General features: G+C 48.0%; 1 protein-coding gene across 1 annotated transcript in view; it reads left to right on the top strand.

Moving 5' to 3' along the window:
- nup205 (nucleoporin 205) overlaps positions 1 to 16,764 on the top strand; it is a 133,744-nt gene that overhangs the window by 87,424 nt on the left and 29,556 nt on the right. The window contains exons 29-32 of the mRNA XM_038781018.1: positions 1,350 to 1,599; positions 4,419 to 4,517; positions 6,648 to 6,796; positions 7,531 to 7,722. Of these exons, the coding sequence (XP_038636946.1) occupies positions 1,350 to 1,599; positions 4,419 to 4,517; positions 6,648 to 6,796; positions 7,531 to 7,722 (690 nt within the window). The remainder of the gene's footprint in view (positions 1 to 1,349; positions 1,600 to 4,418; positions 4,518 to 6,647; positions 6,797 to 7,530; positions 7,723 to 16,764) is intronic.

Here is a 16,764-nt window from a genome sequence, read left to right as displayed (position 1 = left end):
TTTTCATACTGCCAAAAAATATGGGGGATGGGGGGGTTATCACAAAATTCCAAGCAAAGTTCCACCACAGGAGTACAACCAAGATGGAACTTTGGCCTCTACTGCAATTGGGCAATGGAGATCCAGATTTCAATCGAGGTTCAATCCTAGAGTGGGTGATGCACTGAATCAGCTGGTCAGATTTTAGGGATGCTGGGAAAATAAAACCTGCGTTGCTCTGGAAGCCCATTCTGCACGTTTTTAATTTTATGCATAACACTGCCATTAGTGTGCATGTGAGTCAAGCTGTACCCCAGAGACATCGCCCACCCCAGAGACATCGCCCACCCCAGAGACATCGCCCACCCCAGAGACATCGCCCACCCCAGAGACATCGCCCACCCCAGAGACATCGCCCACCCCAGAGACATCGCCCACCCCAGAGACATCGCCCACCCCAGAGACATCGCCCACCCCAGAGACATCGCCCACCCCAGAGACATCGCCCACCCCAGAGACATCGCCCACCCCAGAGACATCGCCCACCCCAGAGACATCGCCCACCCCAGAGACATCGCCCACCCCAGAGACATCGCCCACCCCAGAGACATCGCCCACCCCAGAGACATCGCCCACCCCAGAGACATCGCCCACCCCAGAGACATCGCCCACCCCAGAGACATCGCCCACCCCAGAGACATCGCCCACCCCAGAGACATCGCCCACCCCAGAGACATCGCCCACCCCAGAGACATCGCCCACCCCAGAGACCTTTCTGAATCTAACTCGGCCCATAAGCAGAGTCAGCAGTATCGTGTTGCAAAACGATTTCAGTTTCACAGGTGTTAAGTGAGGAGTGGACATTAATTGTAGATTTCGAATACCTTGCGATAGGAATAACACTTGAGCTGTTCCTTGTGACTGGCATCTATTACAGATGAGCAGCATTTAAAGAAGAAAAGAGGATTTGGCTCGGAGGGAAATCAAGACCACATGTAAAGGAACAGAATAACCAATTAAGTGCTTAGGTTGAAAACTAGAGACAGTTAAATGGCAAAAGTGATATGAACAGGAGACAAAAATGCATATTGAGAGAAGATTTATTTATATTTATATATATAAATATATATATATTTAGATATATATATATTTGTGTGTCTGTGTGTGTGTGTATATATTTTTTAAAAGTGTGTGAACAGCTTAAAGGAGAAGAGTGACAGGTTCTTGAGTGTCTGGTAAAATTAAATAAAAGCTAGTGAATGCAAAGCATAAAATAAATTGAAAAATGGTAAGATTGCAAAGAAATGTTTGGGAGCATTTACAATGTCTTGATAGATTTGTGTGACTCTGTCTCTGTCTTTCACTCTTAGATCCTCCAAGAGGGTGCTGCCCAGGAACTCATGCCCGTGGTTGCCGGAGCGGTATTCACTCTCACTGCTCACCTCAGCCAGACGGTACGCAGCGAGCAGAAACAGGCTGTCATTACCCACCCCCATCATGTCACCATCCTTGACGGCAGCACCGCGTCATTAGGAGAGCTGTCAGCTGGCTTTGCCTCTATCGGAGATTCGTCTCTTCACATTATCCTCAGGAAGCTCTTGGATTTCATCATCCGAACTGGTGGGTTCCAATGAACATGCCACCATTATTTATTGTCCATTGACCAGAAACTGAACTGGACTAGCCATATAAATGCTGTAGCTACAAGAGCAGATCAGAGGCTAGGAATTCTGCAACGAGTAACTCACCTCCTGACTCCCCAAAGCCTGTCCACCATCTACAAGGACAAGTCAGGCAGCACGGTAGCACAAGTGCTTCACAGCGCCAGGGTCCCAGGTTCGATTCCTGGCTGGGTCACTGTCTGTGCGGAGTCTGCACGTTCTCCTCGTGTCTGCGTGGGTTTTCTCCGGGTGCTCCGGTTTCCTCCCACAGTCCAAAGACGTGCAGGTTAGGTGGATTGGCCATGTTAAATTGCCCTTAGTGACCAAAAAGGTTAAGAGGGTTTATTGGGCTATGGGGATAGGGTGGAAATGAGGGCTTAAGTGGGTCGGTGCAGACTCGATGGGCTGAATAGCCTCCTTCTGCACTGTATATTCTATGTACTAAGTCAGGAGTGTGATGCAATACTTTTTACTTGCCTGGATGAATGCAGTTCCAGCAGCACTCAAGAAGGTCGACCCCATCCAGGACAAAACAGCCCATTTGGTTGGCACCCCATCCACAAACATTCACTCCCTCCACCACCATGGTGGCAGCCGTGTGTGCCATCTACAAGATGCACTGCAGGAGTTTACCAAGGCTCCTTAGCCAGCACCTTCAACTCCAACTCCACTACCATCTACAAGTACAAGGACAGCTGATGCCTGGGACACCAACACCTGGAAGTTCCCCTCCAAACCACTCACCATCCTGATTTGGAAATATATTGTTGTTCCTTCACTGTCGCTTGTTCAAAATCCTGAAACTCCCTCCCTATCAGCACTGTAGGTTTACCTACACCATACTGATTGTTCAAGCAGGCAGCTCACCACCACCATCGCATTGGGCAATTAGGGATGGGTAATAAATGCTGGTCTAGCCCCATCCTGTAAATGGATAAAAAACACAAGGAGCAGTATGAATTTTTTTGATTTTTGCATTACTGTCAAATTAGCAGCAGCCCTGATATGGGGGTTAACAGATTAGCTATCAATGCAACACTATCTTCCTATTTCCTTTGGGGTGGGGGGGGGGCTGAACAAGACAGCATAATGTTGGAGTTAGAGCTGGGTCGTTCAGAAATGATGTCAAGAGAAGAACTTGCTGAAAGGATGCACTTCTGGAACTCTCCCAAAAAAAGGGGTTGTGGCTCTGAGTAGGTGGTCAATTGCACATTTCTGTTCAGGTAAGAGAAATAGATCCAGGGGTGATGGAGTTGATATACAGATCGGCTGTGATCTAATTGAATGGTGGAACAGGCTTGAGGTGCTGAAGGACTATTTTGTGCCCCTTTACAAAGGCAAATACAGGGTTGAGATCAAGAACTTGACTTCTGTGTCAAATATCTTTTTTGCCCCGGAGGTCGTAGCGTCATTAAGAGATGGAATGAGGCCGTCAAGTCCATCTTTTGACTTTTTAAAAATGAATCCATGCTTGTGTGAATCCCTGACTATTGAATATTACTTGTTGAGTTTTTGAGCAGTCTGAGTCCCTGCCCTTACTAACTTCGAACTTGCGGACGTGTACTGCTTTTCAGAGTGTGAAGTCTGAAGATTTGGAAACTTGGGAAGTGTCATCCGGCCTTGATACTACTATTATTAGGATGCAGAGAATTACTAATATTAGGATGCAGAGAATAGACCAATAAGAAAGTGTTTTTTTTTAGCACAGGAACAGGCCCTCCCAGCCTGCGCCGATCTAGATCCTTTATCTAAACCTGTTGCCTATTTTCCAAGGTCTACTTCTCTCTGTTCCCCACCCGTTCATATGTCTGTCCAGATGCATCTTAAATGATGCTATTGTGCCCACCTCTACCACCTTCACTGGCAAAGCATTCCAGGCACCCACCACCCTCTGCGTAAAAAACTTTCCACGCACATCTCCCTTAAACCTTTCCCCTCTCACCTTGAAATCGTGACCCCTTGTAATTGACACCCCCACTCTTGGAAAAAGCTTGTTGCTATCCACCCTGTGCATACCTCTCATAATTTTGTAGACCTCAATCAGGTACCCCCTCAACCTCCATCTTTCCGTGTTGGTTAACTGCTCTCAGGACCCTCAAAACGGCTGGCCACGAATGTTGGAGCATGTGGTAGTTGGGTCTTTTACATTGATTCTGTGTTACTGTAGATACTGTTTGCCCACAGCAGCTCCAACTTTGAAGTGGTGCCCGAATGCCATCATGTTTTGTGCAGTGAAATGTGAAGTTGCAGTTAATAACCTAGACCACTAGAGGGATTTCTCAGACTCCAGTCCCTGCTCCCACATTGGCAAAGATTCTGCATCATTGTCTTTGTTTTGAGCAATGCTTCAACTTTGGACTTTGTCCTGAGTCAGTACACGCACAATTTTTGAAATATAATTTCCTCTTGTATAAGGATATCTTGCAGAAGAGTTACATTTGTACAGACTCAGACTGTTTCAGTCTGCAAAGTGTTTCTATTAACACGCCTCATCAAACATGACTGATGTCTTCCTAGCTGCTCCCACCTTTCTCCAGTCCTTTGTCCTTCCTGAATGCATCAATCTCTCTCAATTACATCAATGCCATCTGCTTCAGTGCCCCTCCCGCCCCATGTGGCAGCATGTCCTACATTTCGTGTCAAGAAATTCCTACTAAGTTCTTTATTTGGTTCCTTCGTGACTATCTTGTATTAATGTCCTATTACCTCAGGGTAACGTTTTCTATGTATTAGTCATGTTGATTGACAGAAGCACTGACACTTTCGCTTTGCTGACAGGTGGGGGTTTCCAGCGTGTCAGAGCCCACCTGTATGGAGCGCTGCTGTATTATCTACAGATGAGTCAGAAACCAGATGAACCAGACACATTGGAAACTGGTATGTAACATTCTGTTAAGGATATGAATATTTCAGGTGAAGGCAATAGCAGCTTGTGAACAATCCTTTTTCTTTTCACTTATTTGAGTGAGGGATTAAAGCCAAAGAATGGAGTATGCTCTATTTCAGTAAATTAATTGTCCCATCAGGCACTCTCGGGTCACTTATATGCAGTCCAGTGCAGAACAAAATTCTCTGTTCCATCCCAAGATCGTGCCATAATCATTCCGTCAGTCTAGGCAGAGTTTGATCTCATAACCCAGAAGTAAAAGGACATTGACGAGGATAGATCTCCTGCCTAGAGACCAGCAGAACTACTCAAGTGGTAAATTAAAGATCCTATCCCATTGCAGCGACGGAATGTGGGCACTTCAGTGCATGGGGAGACTGCCTTGCAAACCCTGGTGATCTCCCTGCAGGCTGAGGGCTGGGTGGAGGTGGAAGGGTCCCTTCATAGGGTCCCTATGGGGCCTCACGGTAGCATGGTGGTTAGCATCAATGCTTCACAGCTCCAGGGTCCCAGGTTCGATTCCCGGCTGGGTCACTGTCTGTGTGGAGTCTGCACGTCCTCCCCGTGTGTGCGTGGGTTTCCTCCGGGTGCTCCGGTTTTCTCCCACAGTCCAAAGATGTGCGGGTTAGGTGGATTGGCCATGCTAAATTGCCCGTAGTGTAAGGTTAATGGGGGGTTGTTGGGTTACGGGTATACGGGTTACGTGGGTTTAAGTAGGGTGATCATTGCTCGGCACAACATCGAGGTCCGAAGGGCCTGTTCTGTGCTGTACTGTTCTATGTTCTATTCGGGAACTCTATAGTCTGCAGAGGAGCTCCTGCTGGTGATGACCTGAAGAAACCTCCCTCCCTATCTGAAACCCTCCACCCCAAAATGACTCACCCCCAGACTGTAATTACTTGGTTAGTGACAGCTCTTGGGGGGTGCTTTGTTCTTTAAAGGGTCGGAAACTCTTGCGTTTTCATACTGCCAAAAAATATGGGGGATGGGGGGGTTATCACAAAATTCCAAGCAAAGTTCCACCACAGGAGTACAACCAAGATGGAACTTTGGCCTCTACTGCAATTGGGCAATGGAGATCCAGATTTCAATCGAGGTTCAATCCTAGAGTGGGTGATGCACTGAATCAGCTGGTCAGATTTTAGGGATGCTGGGAAAATAAAACCTGCGTTGCTCTGGAAGCCCATTCTGCACGTTTTTAATTTTATGCATAACACTGCCATTAGTGTGCATGTGAGTCAAGCTGTACTTGTGTTTCATTAAATAAGGGAAATGCTTTGGAATAGAAAATAAATTCAATTTCAACATTCCATTTTGTATCCCACTGCAAAGAAGTATTTGAAACCAAAGAGAAAATGCTGGAAAATCTCAGCAGGTCTAGCAACATCTGTGGGGAGAGTAAGAGCTAACATTTTGAGTCCAGGTGACCCTTTGTCAAAGCTAAAAGGCAGAGAAAGTGGGAAATATTTATACTGTGGAGTGAGGGAATGAAAGATGAGTCATAGCCACAGAAACCAAGGGAAAGAGTGCTAATGGCAGTCCCCAGGGAGAACAAAAGGTGTGAAAGGCCAAATAGCAGAACAAGTAACATCGGAGGGTAAACTGTGACAGATGTAGATGTGGGGGAAGGGGGAAGCAAAGGAGAGAATAGGTAAGGAAAGGGGGATGAATATATATAAAGAAAGATGTGGTGAAATACAGTTAAAATGAATTTACAAAGAAGTATTTCACAAGGAAGCATTTTATAGACACTGCCTGTTGATTTAGAATGTTCTATCATGTCCCAGAAGTGACAAATGATTGCTGTCAAGTTCCAATGGCTGGTTGGTAATAAAGACATAAAACTCCGCACACCCATTGTCTCATCTGTTTCCCCGCTAAACTCTAGAGTGAAACAAAGCAACCAATAAGCACAAAGAACAAATTCACAAATTATGTTTCCCCTTTATATATACCCAGCGAAGTAACAATTAACCTATTATTACCAATTTAACACTATGTGACAGTTAAATGTTCCCTCCCCTATAATTGCCCCCACTTAGTGCGAATTTAATCCTGACGTTTGCCTTGGGCCAGGTCACTTCATATACTGTCCTTCTTTTTTCAACTGGGTGGTACAGGGCAGAAAACCATGTGGGAGAGGCTGACTGCTCCAGAGGATGAGTTCACCAAGCTGCAAAAAGACAACATGACCATCATAGAGAGTTACGGGGTATCGCTGATGGAGGTTGTTTGTCGAGATGCTTGTGATGGGCATGAAATCGGGCGAGTAAGTATGGGCAAACACCGCCCCGGGAGGAGTTACAATGAATGGTGTTTAACCAGTCCTGTATTAGATTCTTTTCCATAACACTGGCATGTCATTATTTTATAGTACTCGTGTGAGTCAAGCTGTTACTTATCTTTCATTAAATAACAAATGCTTTGGAAGAGAAAATTAATTCAATTTCAACCACAAAATAGAAGTATTTCACAAGTGAGCAGTCCCCAGACATTAGGTTCTTTTTTTTACCCATTTTTGAACTTGTCTCAAAATCCCCTAGAGGACCGTGGTGTGGGCCATGTGTACCAACAGCTCTCTGGAGCCATTACCCAAGGAGCTAGTCAACCTGTGCGACCCAATGCCAAGGTGGAGGCTCCTAGTTGGTTTAATGAATACTTGCATCATGTACAAGCAAATACAATGATTCCCATTCTTGGCTTTTTTAACTTATCTTATTCAGGGTGGCAAAAGGGGCATCACATTTGGCTGCAACACCGTGTGATTAGAGAAAGGAACGCTACTTGGATTCCTGACTGTTGCTTAGTGACTCCCACCACAAAGTGGCGATGTTAAGTCTGAGAATGATTGGGCTCTGCTGTGATACCTGTAACAATCTAACAGACTCTCCTTGTTGGGTCACACGGGAAGACCGAGGATACTGACTCCAGTGAGCTGCTGTTAGACACGACCAACACCACCGTCTTGTAGCTATTTTGAGATGATTGATTTTCTTGTTTCAGATGCTGGCACTGGCGGTGATGGACCGGATTGTGGCTATTGACCAACACAGCCAGTGGCTCTACTACCTCGCCAACACTGGCTACCTCAAAGCACTGACAGACAGCCTGACCCAGGATGACACCACACTTCAGAGCATGCTCAGTCCCAAGCCCCCATTGTTGAAAGCCTTGTACCTTTATGAATCCAAAATGGTAAGTGTGTGTGCACGTGTATCTGCTTCTTGAGGGGGATGAAGTTTAAAGGGTATTCATCAAACTAAGAGGCAGCTGCATTCAAGAACTCATCTTCTACTCCAGGTTTGGACTATTATTTTCACCAGCTTTAATCAGCAGGTCTGTTTTTCCATTTTGGCTTCATAAGGGAACTGAATTGTTCCCAGCCGTTTGGAATATGTGTGAACAGTGAGAAATGGACACAGTACAGCACTAGTTACTGATCCTTCATTCAACACTTGATTGAAATACGAATTGTTACAGCTATATCCAGTAGTGGAAACTGCTGGAGCCATATGAGTTAATAAACCATATCACACACATCAACCATTTGACATTCCTCCCACCCTATTGTTGCATGTACCAATTGGCTGAATAAGAAACAGAAAATGGGGGACATAACAAGAGGATGTAATCTACTATTTCAGCCTTACTTAGTATCAGGATTATTATTCGAACATTTTATCGAGACTTATAGTAAGTGGTCAGGTGAGAACATGATGACACAGCTCCAAGAGAGGTAACGTGGTGGGAGTGTGGAACTTATCTCTGGGAGCGCAAATGTATGTAGCTGTTGAGCTCAGGAATAAGCTCCCTTGAAAGTCCTTGTCAGTGATTCAGGGCAGGGTTTTTCAAAGTGCAGGCGGTGACCATGGGTGGGTTTCGGGAGGGTCGCGGAAAAATAACCCAGTGGCTGCTGCCGGCATTTTTATTGAGAATGGTGGACGCTGCTGCCTTTAAAATAAGAAGGAAATGAGGCTGTGCTCAGTCTTCCGGCAATAAGTGGCAGCAGTGAGCAGGCCACGCATATCAGGAGGGAGGAGGCCTGTATTCCCTTGCTCTCATCCATGCAGATCACGGTGGTGACACCATAAGCTCAACCAGCTTATCAAAGCAAGCAATGATATATACAAGCCCTGCATGTACACTTGATGTCAAGCATCCTGTATGTACCTGCTTTTGGTGACAAATCACAGAGGAGAGCTTCTTCCTAGCTAGCTGCTAGCAAGTAAAGCAAGAAGACTGATGATGGATCATTTTCCTACAAGTAAGGGACGGCCAGAGGCACAACTATGCAGTGTACCTACTCACAATTAAATCTGCTGAAGAAGGCTGCTCTGGTGAGTGCAGGGCGCAATGACTTGACCACACCGATCCACTTGTATTTGATGAAAACATTGCGAGTAGTTTTGAAAAGTTCCAGAAGGAGTGACGCATTTGCTGCGGTGCTGTAGACTCTTGACAAGTCAAAAAGGATATAGGCTTTTACCCTATTAAACCCCTGAGATCTTTGAAAAATTCAAGTCGTTTGTTTTACACTCGGAGGAAAGAGTGAGCTCCGCAATAATCCTGAAACAGTTCAAGAACAGCCGTCTCCCTTGATGGAAATACGTTCAGTTCAACAAACCAAAGAACAGATGAGTCAATGCAATCTTAAGCAGCCACCCTAAAAATATTGGCAAAGGAATTTGTGTTTGGAACTCTCACTGAAGACATAATCAGGGATCGAGTAGTTTGCGGAGTATATAGCGATTTAATCTACAAGCAACTGCTGCTAGAATAGCAATACCTGTAAGTTAAACGAACAATCAGAGAAACAAAAGAGATTTTAGATGGGAAACTGAGGTATTCACAGTACAGTGGGCCCCTGGTGCCAAATGCAACAGCCAGCACCTACAAAATAGTACAGCTCATTTTGCATATGGTAAAAGATGCAATAAAAGCAGGAAATGGATCCACTTTGCCATGTGCTGAAGATACAAACACCAGAAGCCCTCATCTGCCCCATAGCAGCTGTTTGATCTTCCAGGGTTAGGAGTGTCAGGAAGTTGAATGAATTGGAGTTCAACCAAAGCAGTGAAGCTACAGAACCTCCTGCAACAACATTGTATTGTGACAGTGTCAACAATGTCACAGGAAAGGCTGAGATTTTCACCACTCTTGATATAATTTGCAGTAAAGCCAAACTTAAAGTCAAGTCTGACACTGGAGCGAAGGATGATGCACCATCCAGCCAAAAGTATGGGAAATAGACCCCTATGACGCACCAGAACCAAGACACACCTTATGGCTTATGGCGCCAGAGAGTTCACACCGAAGGCACAGCAACTCCTCACTGCACAGAGGGAAATTTCAAGTTCCATATAGTTGACCAGAACATAAACCCACTACTGGCGACAGTATTGCACTGGAGCTCATTCAGCTTGGGTCAGAAGTACATGCTCTGCAACTCCAAGCCTCAGAGATGACAGCACATAGAGACCTCTTCATCTGTGCCATCATTGGTAAGCTCCCAGTTGTATAAAATGCGAGACGAGATGATAGGTACCACCGGCAGCCTGTGCTCTGAAAAGAATACCAAGAATAGCCATGAAGCAGAAGGTCGTTAATGAGCTGCAGTGGATGATGACTCGATGTCATAATTCAGGGTAGAGGGGTCAATTATTACGAGGCATTGGTTCAAGGTGCGAGGGGCAAGGTTTAGAGGAGATGTACGAGGCAAGTATTTTTTACACAGAGGGTAGGGGTGCCTGGAACTTGAAAATGAAAATCGCTTATTGTCACGAGTAGGCTTCGATGAAGTTACTGTGAAAAGCCCCTAGTTACCACATTCCGGCGCCTGTCCGGGGAGGCTGGTATGGGAATCGAACCGTACTGCTGGCCTGCTTGGTCTGCTTTATAAGCCAGCGATTTAAACTTGTGAGCTAAACCAGCCCACTTGCTGCTGGAGGAGGTGGTGGAAGTAGAAACGATAGTGACATTTAAGGGGCATCTTGGCAAATACATGAATAGAGGGATACGGACCCAGGAAGTGTAGAAGATTTTAGTTTACACGGACAGCACGGTCGTCACAGGCGTGGAGGGCCGAAGGGCCTGTTCCTGTGCTGTACTTTTCTTTGTTCTTTGTTCACTGAGACTAACTATTGTCAGATCAAAATGTGACTTCTTGCTTTAGTCTTCACCTCTCACAAATTCCATGACTTCATACTTGGTCGTCCTGCAATTATTGAAACCAATCACCAGCCACTCATAATTATCTTTAAAAAGCCTCTCAACAATATGTCTGGATGGCTGCAATGCATGAAGCTAAAGTTGCAATGGTACAATCTTAGCATGGTTCCAAATATGGCAAGGAGCTGTACTTGGCAGATGTCCTCTCCAGAGCCCTCTTACCCACCATAGATCAAGCAGATTGTGAGGAAGACATAAATGTTTTGGCAATAGAGGTACTGTCCTCTCATTGAACTCAAGAATTCTGGTATTGCGCACATTCTCCCCGTGTCTGCATGGGCCTCATTCCCACAACCCAAAGATGTGTAGGTTAGGTGGATTGGCCACGCGTAATCGTCCCTTAATCGGGAAAAAAATAATTGGGTACTCTAAATTTATTTTGAAAAAAGAATTCTGGCATTGCAGATGGACATCACAGACAACTGCACAGCATTATCATGAGTCTCTGACCAGAATCTTCAAGGAAGCTTCCCTCGGAGCTCCGCACATTCTTCGCCATCAGAAATTTTTTTTAAAATAATGTTTTATTAAGGTATTTGAAAAATGTTATAACAGTAACAAAACAATGACATCAACATGGTAAAATACACATTTCTCCCCTCCAGCCGAATCTTCACACGCCTCAACCATATAACATCAATCCACATACACACACACACACACACACACACACACACACCCCCCCCCCCCCCCCCCCCCCCTGGAGTACTACGTCTACTGACATTTTTCATTGACCCTCTTAAGGCGAACTTTTTTTTCTCGACTGAGAAACCCAGCCATGTCACTAACCCAGATGTCTACATTCGGGGGCTTCGAGTCGCTCCACATTAATAAGGTCCGTCTCCGGGCTACCAGGGAGGCAAAGGCCAGAACGTCGGCCTCTTTCGCTCCCGGATCTTCCAACACTCCAAAGATCGCCACCTCCGGACTCAGCACCACCCGTGTTTTTAGCACCGTGGACATTGCCTTAGCAAAACCCTGCCAAAACCCTCTAAGCTTCGGGCATGCCCAAAGCATGTGGACATGATTTGTTGGGCTTCCCGTGCACCTCACACACCTGTCCTCTACCCCGAAAAACTTGCTTCTCCTAGCCCCTGTCATGTGTGCCCGGTGGACTACCATAAATTGTATCAGACTAAGCCTGGCTCACGATGAGGAGGTTTTAACCCTGCTCAGGGCATCCGCCCATAGACCCGCCTCCACCTCTCCTCCAAGCTCGTCCTCCCACTTGCCCTAAAGCTCCTTCACTGTAGATTCCTCCGCCTCCGAAAGCTCCTGGTAAATATCCGATACCTTCCCCTCTCCCACCCAGGTACTGGGAACTACTCTATCCTGTATCCCCCGTGGCGACAGCAGCGGAAAGGCCGGCACCTGTTTTCTCAGGAAGTTGCACACCTGCAAATAGCTAAAACCATTCCCTGCTGGCAATTCAAATTTATCCTCCAAGGCTTTCTTGCTGGGAAAACGCATCTATAAACAGATCCCCCATCCTTCTCATTTCTGCCCTCTGCCAAATCCGGAACCCAACTCTAGCCTACCCGGTACAAACCTGTGGTAGTGAAAATCGTGTTCCAAATCGATGCCCCCTCCACACTCTTGTATCTCCTCCACTGCTCTCAGAGCCGCCACTACCACCGGACTTGTGGAGTATCGGGCCGGCGAGAACGGCAGAGGTGCCGTTACCAATGCTCCCAAACTGGTGTCTTTACATAACGCCGCCTCCATCCGCTCCCATGCCGTCCCCTCCCCAACTACCCACTTCCTAATCATGGCTATATTAGCTGCCCAGTATTAATTACAGAAGTTCGGCAGCACCAACCCAACCTCCCCCCGACTGCGCTCCAGCAACACTTTCTTCACTCACGGGGTTTTACTCGCCCACACAAAGCCCGAAATAATCTTATTCACCCCCTTGACAAAGGCCTTAGGGATGAAGATGGGGGAGGCACTGAAAGACGAACAGAAATCTGGGGACGACTGCCATTTTCACGGTCTGTACCCTCCCCGCCAGTGATAGCGGGAGCATGTCCGATCTCTTAAAGTTCCCTTCCATTTGTTCTACCAACCGGGACAGGTTTAACTTGTGTAGTACCTCCCAGTCCCGGGCCACCTGGATTCCCAGATATCGAAATCTCTTCCCTACCATTCTAAGCGGCAGCCCTCCCAGTCTCTTCTCCTGCCCTCTTGCCTGGATCGCAAACATCTCGCTTTTCCCCATGTTCAATTTATACCCTGAAAAATTGCCAAATTCCCCCAAGATTCGCATTACTACCCCATCCCCTCCAACGGATCCGAAATGTACACGAGCAGGTCATCTGCGTGGAGCGAGACCCGGTGTTCAAAACCCCCTCCCCCCCCCGAACCAGCCCTTTCCGGTTCCTAGAGGCTCTTAACTCCATGGCCAATGGCTCTATGGCCAGAGCAAATAGTAACGGGGAGAGGGGGCAATCTTGCCTTGTCCCTCGGTGTAGTTCAAAATACCCCAACCTCAGCCGGTTCGTACACACGCTTGCTAATGGTGCCTGATAGACAAATTGCACCCAGTCAATAAAGCACTCACCAAACCCAAACCTTCCCAGCGCTTCCCAGAGGTAATTCCACTCCACCCAATCAAAAGCCTTCTCCGCATCCATCGTTACCACCACCTCCGCCTCCTCTCCTGACGGCATCGTAATAACATTTACAAGCCATCGAACGTTGGCTTCGAGTTGCCTGCTCTTAACAAATCTTGTCTTGTCTTCCCCTATCACTCCTGTGGCACAGAACTCTATCCTTGTGGCCAGTATCTTGCAGCAGTTTGTACCAGCAGTTTGGCATCCACATTCAGTAGAGAAACCGGCCTGTATGATCCGCATTGCTCCGGATCCTTCTCCCGTTTCAAGATCAATGAAATTGAGGCCTACAACATTGTTGGGGGGAGGACTCCCTTCTCTCTTGCTTCGTTACATGTCCTCACCAGCAGTGAGCTCAATATCAAACTTCTTATAGAATTCCACCGTGTAGTTGTCAGGCCCCGGGGCCTTGCCCGACTGCATGCCCTCCAGCCCCTTGATTATTTCCTCAATCTCCATTGGGGCTCCCAGCCCCTCCGCCAAGTCCTCCTCCACCCTCTGGAATCTCAACTGATCTAGAAATTGCCTCATCCCCTCCACCCCAGCCGGGGGTTCTGACTCATCTAATTTACTATAAAAGTCCTTAAATACCTCGTTCACCCCCACTGGGTCCAGGCCAGTATTACCGTCTCAACACTTTACTTTACCTATATCCCTGGCCACCTCTCTTTTCCTGAGCTAGTGCTCCAACATCCTGCTTGTCTTTTCCCCATACTCCAGATCGTCCCCCTTGCCTTCCTCAACTGTTCCACTGCTTTCCCTGTGGTCAACAGCCCAAACTCCACCTGTAACCTCCGCCGCTCCAGCAGTAGCCCCGCGTCCGGGGATCCGAGTACCTCCTGTCCGCCTGGAGTATCTCATTCACTAACGTATCCCTCTCAGCCCGTTGCACCTTTTCTCTGTGGGTTCATATCAAGATTAATTCCCCTCTGACTACTGCCTTCAAAGCTTCCCAGTCCGTCGCTGCAGATACCTCCCCCGTATCATTTGTTTCCAAGTAGTTCTGGATGGACTTGTTAACCCACCCACGGATCGCTTTGTCTGCTAGCAACCCCACATCCAGTCTCCACAGCGGGCGTTACCCTCTCTCCGCACTAACCCGTAGATCCACCAGTGCGGGGCATGAACCGACACTGCGATTGCCGAGTACTCAGTATCCACCACCTTCGGTATTAGCACCCTGCTCTGAACAAAAAAGTCGATGCGAGAGTATAACTTGTGGACATGTGGAAAAAAAGGAAATCTCCTTTGTCCTCGGCCGTGCAAACCTCCATGGGTCTACTCTCACCATCTTTTCCATAAAACTCTTCAATTCCTTTGCCGCAGCCGGCCTCCTGCCTGTCCTAGATTTTGACCGGTCCAATTGCGGATCAATAACTGTATTGAAGTCCCCTCCCACGATCAGGTTATGTGACTCTTGTCTGGGATCTTGCCTAACACCCACCTCATAAATTTCATGTCGTCTCAATTCGGAGCATAAATGTTCACAAGTACCACTCGCACCCCCTCCAGCTTCCCGCTCACCATTATGTACCTACCCCCCTTGTCTGACACGATTCTCCTTGCCTCGAATTCCACCGTTTGCTGATCAAGGTTGCTACACCCCTGAGACGCGATTCTCCCAAAGGGAGACAAAGTGCCGACGCCAGAGTGAAAACCCGAGTCTTTCACTCCGGCGTCGGAGGCCGCTCCTCACCCCCTACTCTCCCACCCCCAGAGGTCTAGGAGCGGCGCCGCGTCAATCTCGCGCGCCAGGTCTTGGCGCCCGCGCCTAAATTACGTCACCCGCGCATGCGCGGTTGCCGTCTTCCCCTCCGCTGCCCCGCAAGACATGGAGGATTGATCTTGCGGTGGAGGGAAGAGAGTGCGTCTTTCAGAGATGCTGGCCCAACCCCTCCTGAGCAACCCCCTGGTGCTCGATCCTCCCTCCGCCCCCCACAGGCCTCATACGCAGCGGTCACGCGCTGTTCACGCCGGCAGCGACCAGGTGTGGTTGGCGCCGGCGTGAGCCGGTCGGATTAGGCAGGCCCCTTGTCCCATCCGGGCCGGAGAATCGCCGCTCGACTGGAACGGTGATTCTCCAAGCGGCCTGTCGCAAGACGCGACACGCCGTTTTGGGGGGGGTGGGAGAATCGCGTGTGGGTGTCAGGGCGGCGTGGCGTAAATCACCCGGCACTCCCGGGTGGATTCTCCCACCCGTCTTTGAGTGCTGTCCTGAGTGGAACACTTGGCTAACCCACCCCTTCCTCAATCTCGTCTGTCTGTAACCTTTAGGTGTGTCTCTTGTAGCATTGCCACGTCCGCCTTCGGTTCCCTCAGATGCGTGAACACGTGAGCCCTCTTGACCGGCCCATTCAGTCCTCTCATATTCCATTTCCCCATGTGATCAATCTGGACGGGGGGCTTCCAACCCCCCCCCCCCCCTCCCCCCACCACCACCACCGATTTTCCATCACCATTCCCGACCTCCCATTTGTCCCCTAGTAACAATTCCTCCCCTGATAGCTGACTCAATAGCTCCCACCCCTGGCTCCCGATTGTACTCTCCTCTCTTCCCACACCCCCCCACATGAATAAACATTTTAAAAGCATCACATTCCCCAGTAAACAAACAGCAGAAAAAAGAAACTGTGAAGAAACAATCACGGTAGCATGGTGGTTAGCATAAATGCTTCACAGCTCCAGGGTCCCAGGTTCGATTCCCGGCTGGGTCACTGTCTGTGCGGAGTCTGCATGTCCTCCCCGTGTGTGCGTGGGTTTCCTCCGGGTGCTCCGGTTTCCTCCCACAGTCCAAAGATGTGCGGGTTAGGTGGATTGGCCATGCTAAATTGCCCGTAGTGTCCTAAAAAAGTAAGGGTAAGGGGGGGTTGTTGGGTTACGGGTATAGGGTGGATACGTGGGTTTGAGTAGGGTGATCATGGCTCGGCACAACATCGAGGGCCGAAGGGCCTGTTCTGTGCTGTACTGTTCTATGTTCTATGTTTGGAAAAATAATCACACAAAAAGCAGAACTAAATTCAAAGCACATTCCCCCCCCCCCCCCCCCCCCCCCCCCCCCCCTCTAACAAGGTCCCTGCAAGACAGATCAATCTTTACCATCCACACAGCCCATTATTTCACATAGAGCTACTTAAATGTTTACAATCCAGGACCGCAAATTGCTGCCACAGTACTTCTCCAAGGCTTCAATGTCTTTTAATTCGCTTCCAGCTTCTTTTCTTTAATAAAGGTCCATACTTCGTCTGGCGTTTCAAAGAAGAAGTCCCGTTCCTCATGCGTGACCCACAGGCGGGCTGGGTACGGCATCCCAAACTTCACCCCATTCTTAAAGAGGGTCGTTTTTGCTCCATTGAACCCAGCTCGCCTCTTGGCCAAATCCGCTCCCAGGTCCTGTTAA

This window comes from Scyliorhinus canicula, chromosome 20, assembly GCF_902713615.1.
Source record: "Scyliorhinus canicula chromosome 20, sScyCan1.1, whole genome shotgun sequence".
In the NCBI taxonomy this organism is placed as follows: domain Eukaryota; kingdom Metazoa; phylum Chordata; class Chondrichthyes; order Carcharhiniformes; family Scyliorhinidae; genus Scyliorhinus; species Scyliorhinus canicula.
This window is presented reverse-complemented; position numbering and strand designations above follow the sequence as displayed.